General features: G+C 42.9%; 1 protein-coding gene across 4 annotated transcripts in view; it reads left to right on the forward strand.

Annotated features, from left to right (window-relative positions):
- The window catches only part of kidins220a (kinase D-interacting substrate 220a), a 45,142-nt gene that overhangs the window by 17,537 nt on the left and 13,662 nt on the right, over window positions 1–13,943 (forward strand). For all 4 annotated transcript variants that reach the window (XM_071497689.1, XM_071497692.1, XM_071497688.1 and 1 more), the window contains exons 22-23: window positions 1,426–1,570; window positions 2,206–2,368. In XM_071497689.1, the coding sequence (XP_071353790.1) occupies window positions 1,426–1,570; window positions 2,206–2,368 (308 nt within the window). The remainder of the gene's footprint in view (window positions 1–1,425; window positions 1,571–2,205; window positions 2,369–13,943) is intronic.

Consider the following 13,943-nt stretch of genomic DNA (forward strand, 5'->3'; position numbering starts at 1 on the left):
TTTGTTTGTACCTCGGGTTTATCTAGTACCGTCAATTATTGGTGTTGGGCCTTTCATTACGGGGTGGCATGCTCTTTTTATTTGCCCTCTGCCACTAGCTAGCTCTTGGCAGGAGGGTCCTCTTTCCACAAGTGGAGATTAAAATGAGGGCAGGAGGAGAAAATCAGTTAGTGGCTCTCCATTATCATTTGGCTTCTTAAGTTGTGGATGACATCATGAGTATCTCTACCATCACATTTCCATCTCCATCCATCTTACCATCATATTCATTGTATTGGAATTGAACAAATCCTCTTTATAAGTAAAATAATTATTACCTGGTACTCAGCATTCAGTGTAAAAGTATAGCCATTTTGTTAACTGAGTGATTGAACTTGAAATACAAAAACATCTAAGTGGACCAATAAGCTGTAGAACTGCAGTAAAAATCAATACATATTGCACAGTCCAGCCACGCAGGGCTGTCTGTATGATAGACCTTTTCAGGCCTGACTGAGTGGTGGCCATATGTTTCATCTCTCTGAGAAAGAGGTCATGAGACTGGCATTACGACTTCAAAGTCAACCAAAAGCCTCGCCTTGGCTCATGACCATGGCAGCTGTCTGATATCATCACAGATGTTCTCCGGTATATCTGTGTCAATAGCTCGCCTGTGTGTCATGACTGTTTAGCTTTGGACAGTGGCTCTTTGATTTTTATTTGCAGTCACAGGGAATTATATGTTTGGCTCATGAGGAGATGATATGGAAGGAGCTGAGAGTGTGAGAAAAAATAGGTTTTGATTGGTTTCTCTCACAACATTTCACTTACTTTAAGTGCAGACCTTTGCTGGGTTATCTTAACGAATGAGGATAAAACAAACCCAGAAATGTATACGTGGACCACATAGGATCCATTCTTTTATTCCCCAGTTCATTCAAACATAAGGTTTTTACAATGACTTGACCTGAGATCACATGTTCACCCTGAAACGGCTGCTCTCCTGTCTCATGATGCACAGCTTACAACAGTGAAAACAGAGAAGATCTAAAACTTCTGCTAGGGTCAGGAGAAGTGTTTTAGTATTATTTGACTTGTAATTTCAGTTTCTCATTAGGGATCTAATTTTAAGGCTTCCCTGTAGAGTATGTTTCTGTTAAATGCCTCCTGTGACTATATTGGTTTGAAAACTGCAGCTTTAAGACAGTTCCTGATTTCCCTTTCTTGCTGCAATGCCACTTTTGACACTATAACAGGATTTCTTGTATAAAATAATATAAATAAAGCAATTATCATTTTTCAAAATTTTGATATGATTATTAAGCGTCACACCAAAATTACTAAACAACAAATAAAAAAAGAAACTCAGTGGATCCAAACATATATTTACAGTCTTATGCTAACTAGACTTTCTGTTTGTTGTTGTGCACCCTGCTGCCCATCAAGGACACATACCGACGTCGCCAGATGCAAAGGACCATCACCAGACAGATGTCATTTGACCTTACCAAGCTGCTGGTGACCGAAGACTGGTTTAGTGACATCAGCCCGCAGACCATGAGGAGGCTGCTCAATATCGTTTCTATCACAGGTAAGGAATGAACCACTTTGGCTTCACCCTCATCTCATCACAGTAACAAATAAAATGTTGTTTTTACAGCAACATTAAAGTTGTTTAGCTTTAATTTAACGTGTCATTATTTAGGCGATAGGATGATACACCATTTCTTAATGCTTTGCTTTTCAACTTAAGTCGGCTGTTGTGGAAAATATTTGTGAATTTGAAGGAGGACAGTTCTGATGGTATTTATTCCTAAATCAGTCGGGGCTATCATGTGGCTGCAGAGGCAGTGCATTTTAATGAAAAATATAATGACATGACAGAGAGTGGGACAGAGTGTGGAAAAGTTGAGACAACAAGCCTCCATAGCTGAGGTGTGAACCATAATATGTTACAGATATCAAACATCCTGTACATACAGTTAATCGGATGGTTGCTGGATGTGCAGGTGATGTAACAATAATATCAGAATGCATAAAATCATCTCTGTGACATTTCTTGATGATTCAAACTGAAGACTTTGTAGTTACAGAGCCCACTTTACTAATTATTAATTGACAGTGACGGTTAAGGAGGATGCACAATTCTCAGCTGTTTGTGTTCTCAGGATTAAGAGTAGACCAGTGACTTTGAAGGCCATGAATCCTCTGCATCATTGTTGACAGGTCGTCTGTTGAGAGCCAATCAAATCATCTTCAACTGGGATCGACTGGCATCGTGGATCAACCTGACAGAGGAGTGGCCTTACAGGACGTCATGGATCATCCTGTTTCTGGAAGAGACTGACGGAGTGTCTGACCAGGTTGCTCTCAAGACCATCTATGAGAGGTACACACACACACACACACACACACACACACACACACACACACACACACACACATATAAGATAACCCCTTTAGTTACCTATCTGATCTACAAAATGTACAGGTTTCTTCAATACACCTCTGTATATTTCTTTTGTTGTTCCTACCTTCCTCGCTGTCTTACTAGGGCCACAGCCGTGGCCAACTGAGACTGTTTTTAACACAAGATAAAATTATCTTAATGGAAACTAAGTTAGAGGAATTCAGCCGAATAACCCAGCTTCTGTCAGTACAACACTAAATCCTCCCTGATGAGATCCACAAACCAGAACACAATTTCAGTGTCGGTATCAATAAAGAATCATATTTGTTTTTTTTACCTGTGAAATATATAATTTGTAAATAAGATGTAAGTAACCCTGACCAACAGGTGGCAGTAGAGGATTTTCTTTTCCTTTTCTTTTCCATGTGGGCTACATAAGTGCACAGCTATGCCACAGCCTGTGAGTGCCACACTGATTGGCAACTGACAGACAGAGTTTGTAACTGATCATTATGCACCAGTCAAATGAAGAGTGTATTATAACTTCTCCAAATTCAAGACAGATTTCTTAAAAACTGGACACGAGACAACTGAAGGTCAGATGTCTTTATTTGAGCAGTAAAGGAAAAGCCTTGTCTGTCTGTCTCTCTGTGTATACAGTATACAGAGTGTTTATGCCTTTGTATGTGTGTGGTCACAGAGGCTTTTCAGCGCGCTCACCGCAGCAAAGAGGAGGAGGCCGACACAGGCTGAATTGCTGGGTTTTGGTGCTGTTGTGTATCAGTCGCTGGCCTTTAAAGGTTGCACTCTGTCACAATACACTAGCGCCCACGACTCCTGCGGCAGGAAAGTGTCACAGACGGTTACTGTCAGCCAGTCAGCCAGCTAGATTCAGCAGACAACTCTCCCTCCCCCATTTCCAATGCAAACCGCTGCCTCATTAGCTGTTTGGTTTTCAAAGGACAATAAACATTACCTTCCATTTCGTTATATAGCAGTTAAGTGTTACATGTGACGTGTATAGTTTGAGGAGCGTGGGGTATCGTGTTCTCTGCCTTTTGCAATTGTTAGCTGAAGTGGAAAAACTTTTGTGACCACACATCCTCGTTGTGTATCTATCTCTACATTGTTTAAATATAGTGGACACCCAAGAGAAAGTGTCCATACTTTTACCATCATTATTGTGGAACATAAAGCTGGCAGATATGATTTTACACTAGGCCTGGATTCAAGTGCCTTTACCACAGCCTGATATTGTGCTTACACTGCTCATTAGACCTAATATAGCAATCATCTTGCTTTTGACCAACGGTCCTGTCTTTCTTTATCTCCCTCCTCATTGGGTGTCTTTCCAAATGGCTGCTCTGTTTTCCACGGTGGCTGTCGGAGAAGCGGCCTTAATGATGATGACAGGAAGCCTCAAACAGGCTAAACACAACGCCTTGCCTGGAGGCCTTATCTCTTGCGCTAATCTTCCACTGATAAGGCTCTGGCCTCTGTCTGTGTATCTTTTTCTGTCTCTCTGCTTGCTCTTTTCTTCCTCTTTCTTATAATGATCTGAGGCTCTTTAGGTCGCTTTTTCGCTCTGGATGAGTTTTTTTGTCTTTTTCTCTGAGCGCACTTGACTGGCTTCTTGGAACCTCAGGCCCCTTCTCCCAACTGTCTGTTTGAGAGAGTGATAGCTAATTCTCTTTTCCCTTTTTCAGCAGTGTATATGAATGCGCACATGTACAGCACGTGTGCACACAGGCACACATATCAAATATATTGTAGATTCAACCAGTCGACCGTTTCCTGTATGTTATAATAAGCTAATAGCTGTTACAGTAATTCTGTTACCACGTGACCATCATGGTTCAGACCTCATGCGTGTCTTTGTGTTTTAGCGTGCATATGTGTGTACGACTTGTTGTGCTCAGCCATTTTTTTCACAGCAGAACTGCACATCCCCTGAGCGTTACTAAGTGAATATATTAGTGGTGAAGTGAACGTGGGGGTGAGTCAGCCCCTTATAGGTCAACTGTCGCCCTGCATCTCAGTCACAAAGCAGCACGCTCTTCCTCTTCTCTCCTCTTTGTGAGGCTTTCTACAACACAGTACACAGAGGATCTGGAAAACATTACACATTATAAATCATTCTATGGATAGACTATACAACTGTAGTAAGTACAAAAGATGTTTTCTATTTCCATCTCCATCAGTAAAAATAAAATACAGGTTTGATACTTGCCTGAGGTTCCTTTAATTCAGTGAGAGGATGTTCTCAGTCTAAATTGTATGCCTTACCTAGCCTGTCAAATGAAAACTAAATTACTGAACCACGTGGAAATATTGTGTGAATAACAGAGTACCTCTCAGTGTAGAAGGTGACAGCCATTCTCTGAGGCATGTACCTGAACTCCTAGAAGAGGGAGAAAAAAATAGAAACAGTCACCCACCTTCCCTCATATCTCACACAAACACACACGCTCTCAAAACGGCTAAAAGCTGTTTTTAGCAACTTGCCTGGCAATAACAGGCGTCCATAAAGGGCTGTGAGGTGTCATTGTAGGACACGGCGTGAAGAGAAATATGTAGCACTAATTCCTGCAGCGGGAGCGGGCCAGTACAGCCCTCCTAATCTGATGGAGAATGTGTAATCAGTTAATAACCTCAGCGATTTCTATCATTATAGTAAGACCGGGAGCTGCCCAGACTAATGCAAGGTAGCAGGGGAAAAGCACTGTGTAACAAAGATGGCACTGTCTGTACGAGATACTGGCTCAAACAAAAAAAGCTCACACTCACAGAGCATAGCTAAAATGTTCTGTTAGTTCTGTAGGGAAAACAAATTACAGCTCAAGCAGTTAGCCAGCATCGTGGCCTGCCTGACGCACTGACAGAAACTGAACAGAAAACAAAACAGGAAGTGTTTTGGACTAACCCTTATATTGATTAACAACCCCAAATCAATGTTTCAAATGCTGTATTTTTGTTTTTGATCACTGGCAAATTGAATTTGGATTATTCAGCCTTGTGACTATCATTTTCAGCTATATCATTTCTTCCCTCTCAGTGTTGTCTCTCTCAGGAGTCAGTTGTTCCTTGTTTTAGCTGCCAATAGAGACTTAATGACTCGAGCTAACCTAACTCCCTCCTGCTTCATGGTTATTGCTTTAAAGCAGCCGTGCCATTTCCAAAGACTGTTAATGGGCTTTCGTATGTTTATTTCCTTGATGCTGTTTAGAGTCATTACATTACATTCAGCCATTATGTGGAAGCTCTTCTAGTGACTTCAAGTAAGGGAGCAAGTACAGCTTCTGGATCTTGTTCAAGGACACTCCTGTTGGACACATGGCTATTGTTGTGACCTTAACTATGTTTTTGAACATCTATTGACCTTTACCATTTTCATTCTTTATTTGGATTCTCATTATCTTTTATAAAATGGTTGGTAGTCTTCCTTGGGGCCTGCATCTTTTAAATTCAATAACAAACAAAGTTCCCTATTTAAATTGCAGATATCCCCTTCCAAGAGGAGGATCTGATTAGATTTTGTTGCACCTTATTGCACAAATGTGCTTTAGTTTTTTTATGATCAGCCTTTATTAGCTAGTTGAGAATTAACAACAATGTATATATATATATTAATCTTGTGTTTTATATACACTCACTCACTTTTATATGCACTCTTTATATACACATAAATGTTTCCAGGAGGTGCTCATGCAATAGTAATGGTACACCAGTCGATATGATGCAAGTTAATCAGAGATATAACTAACCCACCAAAAAGAAAACAACCAACAGACAATTAACAACGGACAAATGAATCAAATTTGAACAAACTGAAACTAATCTTGCTTTGTAATATAGAGACATGGCCTTGACCATTAGGCAAAAATAATGATCTGCTATTTCTTTTTGTTTTCAAGATGTGAGTGGCTCCAGCTACTCAAATGTAAAAAAATATGCAGTTTTTCTTCGTTTTCTTTGATAATATCTTTGGCTTTTGGACTTTTGAACATGTTAACATTCATTCTGCTCAAACTGCAATGGTTATTGCCTTCTATTCTCTGACATATTATAGAATAAGAATAATCGATAGATTAATCTATAATGAAAATATTTGTTGGTTGCAGCCCTAGTGATGTGTTTTACAAGACACACTATAGGAGAGTAAGCTCTGACAATGCATCACAGACTAGCACAGAAGTACAAGTGAATACAAGATCAGGGGACATGATCAGTCAGCTCTTACTTAGAGGACTGTAAAATGTTTGTGCAGTTTGTAGCATTCTGTAACAGTGTCAGTCTGTGTCTCAAATGACGAGTGTTTTTTTTCTCTGTGGTGATTAGTTTGAAAGTGAAATAGTTCTGTGTTTGCGGTTGAGGGGTTAACATATTTGGACCTAATGATGTATGGGGGCGGGTGTAGTCAGCCCCTCCGAGAGTTTATTCCTGGATGCCCAGATCCTGTTTTCAGCTCTAGAAAAAAAAAAAAAAAGTGTCACTGGTCCACCGAGCAGGTTCCTGCACTGCTCTGACATCTGGTGCCCTGTCTGTGCCAGGATGCCCCCACCGCACTCAGGAGTGTGTTTTTGGCGCTGCACCTGAATCTTCTGTTCATTACACAAACCCATACATTCACATACACACAAACTATTGCATGCCATGCACTTACACACACACACACACACACACACACACACACACACACACACACACACACAGATTAGTGGAAAAACGCATGCATGTTGTAACTAAAACAAGCATACATACAAACACTATTTGCCACTACAAGTATTTGAGATTGAACATATGTATGCACACACCTCAAATCACACATACAACTGGAGAATGTGATACACATCCAACACACACTTACATATACACGCATTTTCACACACACACACCTAGCTCTCACACCAGTGCATGAACATATGTCACCCCCAACTCCTCTGAGAATCAGTGTAATTAATCAGACCCTGAGATGCAGGCTGCGTTCAACAAACACATATACACACACACACGCATTCACACAGAGCAGGAAGCAGAACACAGCAGCGAAATTGTTGTAAGGTAAAGTAGTAGTGTTTAGAAGTGCTGTTAATTGCACTGTCGCTGTGTTTGCCTGTATTTGCATGTGAATCAATTTCCAAATCTCGCTGCACTTTATGCTTTTGCTCTTTATGTCACAGTTTGTGAAGAGTCAACTTCTTCCTTTCTTCTCTTCATCGTTTCTTCCCCTCTGTTTTGTCTCTGTTTTGTTGGCCTGATCCTGCATTCATCCACCAAACAATCCCACTTTCAGAGACGTGACTAGAGCCAGGCACTTCTTGGACACTTTAAAACTTTTTTTTTTTTTTTTTTTTTTTTTTTAGCGCTAATCGCACTCTGAATGAATATGTAGCCAGGCAATTCAGTCTTAATTAGAGAGACTCTTATCCCAAGTACTGAAACATTAAGATGACACTCTCTTCATTCAGGATTACTTTAATTGGCACAATTATTGTAATTTGGTTGCAATTATGTGCCGGGATAAAAGCGCGTTCCAAAGCTCATGCGGGTGATTCCCTTTATGTGGAATCCTTTAATAAGCTCTTAAATATCTGCCCGCAAAAAAAAAGGCGAGATTCTATTCTTCTCTTATGATAAATACTTTTGAACTTTTCCTGTGCTCAAATGAAAAGTCTTTATTCTTTGCCACGCGGCCTATTGTTCATGTGAATTCTCATCGAGTTTGTGACACTTTCTGTAATCTGTGTGCGCTGCAAATGCTCAAAAATAGTTTTTCTCTCTCTGTGTCCTCTTAGGGACCCCATTGTCCCTGTACTAAATCCCTTGGGGAGGTTTTCTAGTGAAAGACCGAGTAAAAACTGGTAATTCGATAGCTCATTGCACTGCCATTTGCCAAGAGACCCAAAAACATGTGTGAATTTGTAAAGGTTGGTGTGAAGCCACCTATGTCTCAATAGAGTTCTGGCTCCGTCACTGATAGGACACCAGCATTGAGTCTACACAACAGTGTGCTGATAGACTACCTGACTGACAAGTAGATGAATAACAGACAGAGTCAAAAAAGAATGTATGGTAGGCGTGAGATAAAGATGGAAAAGGGAGAGGGGTGGAAAAAGATAAGAAAGGGCACAAAGAGAAAGAGAGAAGACAGTCCAATCTCAGGAGGTAAAATGAGGTAAAGGAATCAAAATGTGTGAATACTGTAGAGGATCAGACCAGATACCAGCAGGATTACTGCTAGACGAATTTGCCATTGGTGTATTCATGTCTCAGGTGTATTCACAGCCTCAGGTGATGCTGCTGCTCCAAGTGAGATAGTCCAGGTGCTGGACGCATACAAATTCATGCACATGTCGCCCTGGGTCCCACATGGCTGTGTACATTACTGAAACTGGTCCTCTGCTGATTCCAGTTTAGTGTGTGTGTGTGTGTGTGTGTGTGTGTGTGTGTGTGTGTGTGGGTGCGTGTGGGTCCGGCCTGCATTGTCATTCCACCCCTCAGGTGTTTGGCGGTGGTGACTCAGGCATGAATCAGCCTCAGCCAGCTCCACCAACACTCAACCCCCACTGAGCTGCTCAAAATGTTTAAAAAAAAAAAAAAAGGCAGCCACTGTGTACAGGTGACACAGGAGGGTGTGTGTGTGTGTGTGTGTGTGTGTGTGTGTGTGTGTGTGTGTGTGTGTGTGTGTGTGTGTGTGTGTGTGTGTGTGTGTGTGAGAGAGAGCACGCGTGTGTGATTTTGATTGTGTATACGTGTCTGTTCATTTGTGTGTGTGGAGGCTATCCACGTGAGGATGGAAAGAACGTCATGCAGCATTCTTTGTTAGAAAATCCTTAAAGCCCTTTTCATTTCTGCCTGTAAGCCGAGGTTGAAGGATTAGACTAATTGGTCTGAAACAAGAGAACTGCTCTGTTCCCTTTTCTGTGCAAGCCGTAAAGAATCATTTCAAATGTAATAAAAGCCTCAGCTACACCTCTGACTGGCCTCTGCTCTTTAGTCATCGAGTCATCCGTCAGTGACAACAAGTTTTTGATTAACATTTAAATGTGACACTGAGATGGGAGGAAAGAAGTAGAGGGCGGAGAAGCAGACATCTGCCCGATACTTTGGTATTTCTCTGGTGTTGAGCATTATCGTTGATCTCTCTCCAGCTCTGCCGCCTCTTTGTGCTAGAACTGCTGGAAGGGGGGGGGGGGGGGGGGGGGGGATTTGGGTGGTGATTATAAATAGCAGTGCAGGGTTGCAAGAGGGTCACCGCTGACCTTTAAGTGGACAGTGAGATTCGCCACTCAGCCGCCACAGGCACACTTGATAGTTACACACACATGCACGCACACACATATCCGGCCCTTAACTGATGTTAACATCTTGGCCCTTCAAAAGTCAGTGGAGGCTAGGCCCTTTTAGGGTGTGTGTGTGTGTGCGCGCGGGTGTGTTTGTGTGTGTAGAAACCACACTAAAATGGAAAAGAACGAAGAGGCAAGTGAACAAGCCCAAAGAATGTGATTTGAAGATTTGGCTTATATTGGGAGGAATCATGAGTGTCCTTTTCTATCTTTGCTCTTAAAGCAGCTCTTGATTTGGCACTAATGCTGCCAGCCACCGCATAGCTTAAGGATTTAGTTATCAGATTTGTCTGCTGGGGTCTCTTGAGCAATGTGCTCCAGGTTCTAAAGAAAGTTCTTAATAATCAGAGGAGGCTTTAACTTGCTGCCTTTGACTCAGAAACACATTGGAGTTGGGAAAGTTTTAGAAAAATCAGTTTTACTCTACAGCATTTTCTTCTCTCTCTCTCTCTCTCTCTCTCTCTCTCTCTCTCTCTCTCTCTCTCTCTCTCTCTCTCTCTCTCTCTCTCTCTCTCTCTCTCTCTCTCTCTCTCTCTGTTTAGCTCTGTCTCTCCAACACTCTCACTCTCAATGATGTTTTCGTATCCTTCTCTCATCATATTTCTGATGCACACATCCCACTCTGTGAAGTTAAGCAGAGCATTACTGGTTCAGCCTGAGCATCCCCAGCTTTATTTGTCACATTCATTACTTACTGTAGTTAAGTTCCATAACAGACTTATTCCAGATGTATAATCTGCTGCAGAAGAGCACATTTGTCTTCAGTTTAGCAGTCCACCCCACTTAACTCGGCATCATGCAGCCTATCAACTGGCCATTACAGCTATCAAACAACCACATGCGCTGATATGAACTTTGCAGTGTAATTAGTGTCATGATGAACGACCTCTGCCATGGCCTTATGATGCTCCAAACTCTCCTCTTACACATAAATCACCAAGCTGAGGTTTAGTGTTTAACTTTTTGTCAAGAGTGGGGCCTTACTTACTCTGAGTGGAGGGTTCAGTTAAGGTTTTTGGGGTCTGGAACACGGAGGCTCCGTTTCGGCGCTACACATGAGTTTAATCAACATTTCAGGGAACCACTGAGTCCTGAGCCCGTCTCACCGAGAGGCTGCTCGCTCTGAAGCCGCTTGGTTTTTATCAGCCTGGTGTGTTTCCCATTAGCCTGCTTGTCTCTGTGGTTTGCTTTGGGATGCACAGGTCCAGCTAAGTACATGAGAGTTTCAATTATTGGACTAAACTTTGCCACGAATGTATATGGAAAGCAGACGCTGCCACAAGTTGTCAGTTGGCACTGCCAAAACAAGGAAGCAAGACAGAGAGAGTTAGAGACAGAGAGGAAAGCAGCGACACAGGGTGTCCACATTACTTGAAGCATTTGATTCAAATCAGGGAAATACGTCTGGATTTTAAGGAGACAAAGAACATGGCGTCATTTAAAGTGAAAACATATTTATGCTCTCCCCCTCTGCCTTTGGGGTGATGGAGTGCTTGGCAGCCTCCACTGTAACAATAACCTCTCTCAGCATTGATGCTGCGAGTCCACGCGCCAGCATGCTGGTCTGTCCGCCTGTCCACTGTTTTCCCAGAGAGGGCCTCACTGGTTTCATCCACGCGCTTGGCAGACACTGTGCCAGCGGCTCTGACATGATTCTGACCAGGAGAGGAATGTGCCGGACCCGGGCCTGGTTAACTTCTTCACCCACACATTGTTGTACTGGTCACACAGTGTCTCAACTGAAACTCTTGAGCTTCTCAAACACAATGTGCACAGGCGTTTGTCTGTTCTGCAGGCATCTCTCTCTCTCTTTGGGCCCCTTTATGGAAATGTTTGGCAGAGAGACCACCTCTTTGTGGCATGCATGCGCATGTCATCTGTAAAAGCACAGAGGGCAGCTGTAAAGCAAAGTCAAGTGGCACATTCATAGTTTCAGTGCCCAAAGAGAGGACGGAAGGGATAGAGTGATGAATTCTGCTCATTCCCGTCAGCTGCAGCGTGTGGGAGGTTGAGAGGAGAAGAAAGGCTATGCTCCAGTCAGCTTTGGGACCTATTAGCATTTGGATAAGCTCAGAAAGCTCTCAGTGGCCACACCACACAGAGAGTGGTTGGACCTAAGCGCCTGTGCTGCTGCAGCTATAAGCTGGGTCCTGTCAATGGGCCCATTGTGCAGGAATGGCTGCTGGGATGCCTGCCGGCCTTTATCTCACTCGTTCTCGGTCTGCTTGAAAGTAGCATGCCGGCTTCCTTGGCGCTCCAACTCGTACATCCATCTTGTCATTTGGCAACTGATTGCTGATAAGAATGGCTTTGTTCATTTTGTCTGTATCGTCTGTTCACTGTGAGGATGACTAAGTCTGTAGTGATTTGTGTCAATTGCTTAATGCCAAGGCCAACAACTCATCATTAGTTATCTGCAAAGGATGTCATTTACAGTGGTTAAACCTCATTGACAAACTGCTGTTGGCATTTAAGGGGCAGTGTTTGTTCTGCAGTTGAACATCATGTCCAGGATCACTCTGATGAATTATCAGCTGTCAGGTTCGTTAGTGTGTTAATAATTCTGTCCCTTCTCTATAGTTCTCTCCTTCTTACATTTCTATAATTCTCCTCATCAACCATCCACTGATTGGTGCCTTCTGATCTTTACCAGAGATCTTACAAGGCCGTAGTGTGTGAAGTGAGAGCTCCATGTTGTGTCTAGCCTGCCTCTCCTGCAGACATGTCTGACCAGTCAGCTGGGAACGTCAGGAATGGACCCCTGACTCTCCACTCTCTCCTTTTTTCTTTCCATCTGTCTGGGTGTAAAACCATGATTAATGTCCTTGATTTGTTCTTCTCACCAGCCCGTGGTTATCTTTGGAAGTCGCAATAGTCTGCACCACTCCATATTTTCAATAGTACAACAGCACGCCAGAGCAAACAGTGAAAAGGTTGGAAGATGGAGCTATTTTTTTTTCTGTGCGTGTGTGGGGGGCATTGTTGTTGGATGGCATGTGTTTTGTAAAACATGTGCAGGCTGAGTTTGCATTTAGGATTCAGGATCATTCAGAATCTGAAGTAGCCAAAAGTGATATCATTATACTTAGTAACTCTGAGCTTTACTTACATTGTTGTTCACTTGTCTAATTTGTGGCACAAAATGACTCAACTGTGTGGACACACCACTGTGCTATGTTAAATAGTTCTATAAAAAGACTTAAGATTCCTTAGAAAGTCTTTGGAGGGTGTTCTCTTTATAGCAAAAGGAAGTGCCCTGTGTGTGTGTTTATGTGTGTGTTTTTGTGTGTGTGAGTCACTGGCTCCTGTTGGTCTGTGTCTTCAGACCCACAAATAAACAGCAGTAAGCCAGCTGGAAATTGGGAAAAGCACAGGCTTCTCCCAGTCTGTATACGGGTTAATACAGTTCATGGGAAAAGGAACCAACCCCCCCCCCCCCCCCCCCCCCCCCCCCCCCCACACACACACACACACACACACACACACACACACACACACACACACTGTACATGTACTGGCACATGCGCACAAACTCACACTCCACCCTTCATCCGTGTCTTTGAATTTCTCCATCCACACTGCCCAGGTGTCTGCAGTGGACATTACACACCGCTGTTTTTGTCGATGTTGTTTGAAACCGTTGCTAGTGCCGCTCTCCAGTGCAGCTTGTGCGTGTGTGTCTGTATGCACGCAGGTAACATCTGTGCCTTCAGTGTCCTGCTCATCCTCCCTAGCAGAGGTCACATGAGCGGGGTTCATCTGTGTGCCAACATGGAGCTTCCTCGACCTTTTGGGTCTTGTTAAAGGTTCTAATGGAAGAAAACACTGAGAGGGCTTTGTCCACTCGAGCCCAGCTGTGCCTCTGCGTCCTCCCCTCTCACAGCCTATTCTCTCTTCTTTCAGTCAAAGTGTGTCTGTACTGGCAGTTGGGTGGGAGCAGTGGGGTTTGGGTGACCCACCTGGACTGATGTGCTGAGAAGTGAATCTCTGCAGAGAATCACATGGGACTGGGGAGAGGTGTATGAATTGAGCACAGATGCAAAAATATAGATTTGGTGTCAGTTTAGATTGCACTTCTTGGCCACCTAAAGATTTACAAGTAATTTGTTGTCTTTTTTTGGACTTAGGACATGTGTAAAATGAGCCTCAGCTTTCCAGTGAGACATCATAAAATGATAATATCTAAACATTTGAGTTACTGACTTTTA

The sequence above is a fragment of the Trachinotus anak genome, unplaced genomic scaffold, assembly GCF_046630095.1.
Source record: "Trachinotus anak isolate AG129_WGS33_773 ecotype Australia unplaced genomic scaffold, CSIRO_AGI_Tana_v1 ptg000015l, whole genome shotgun sequence".
NCBI lineage: Eukaryota > Metazoa > Chordata > Actinopteri > Carangiformes > Carangidae > Trachinotus > Trachinotus anak.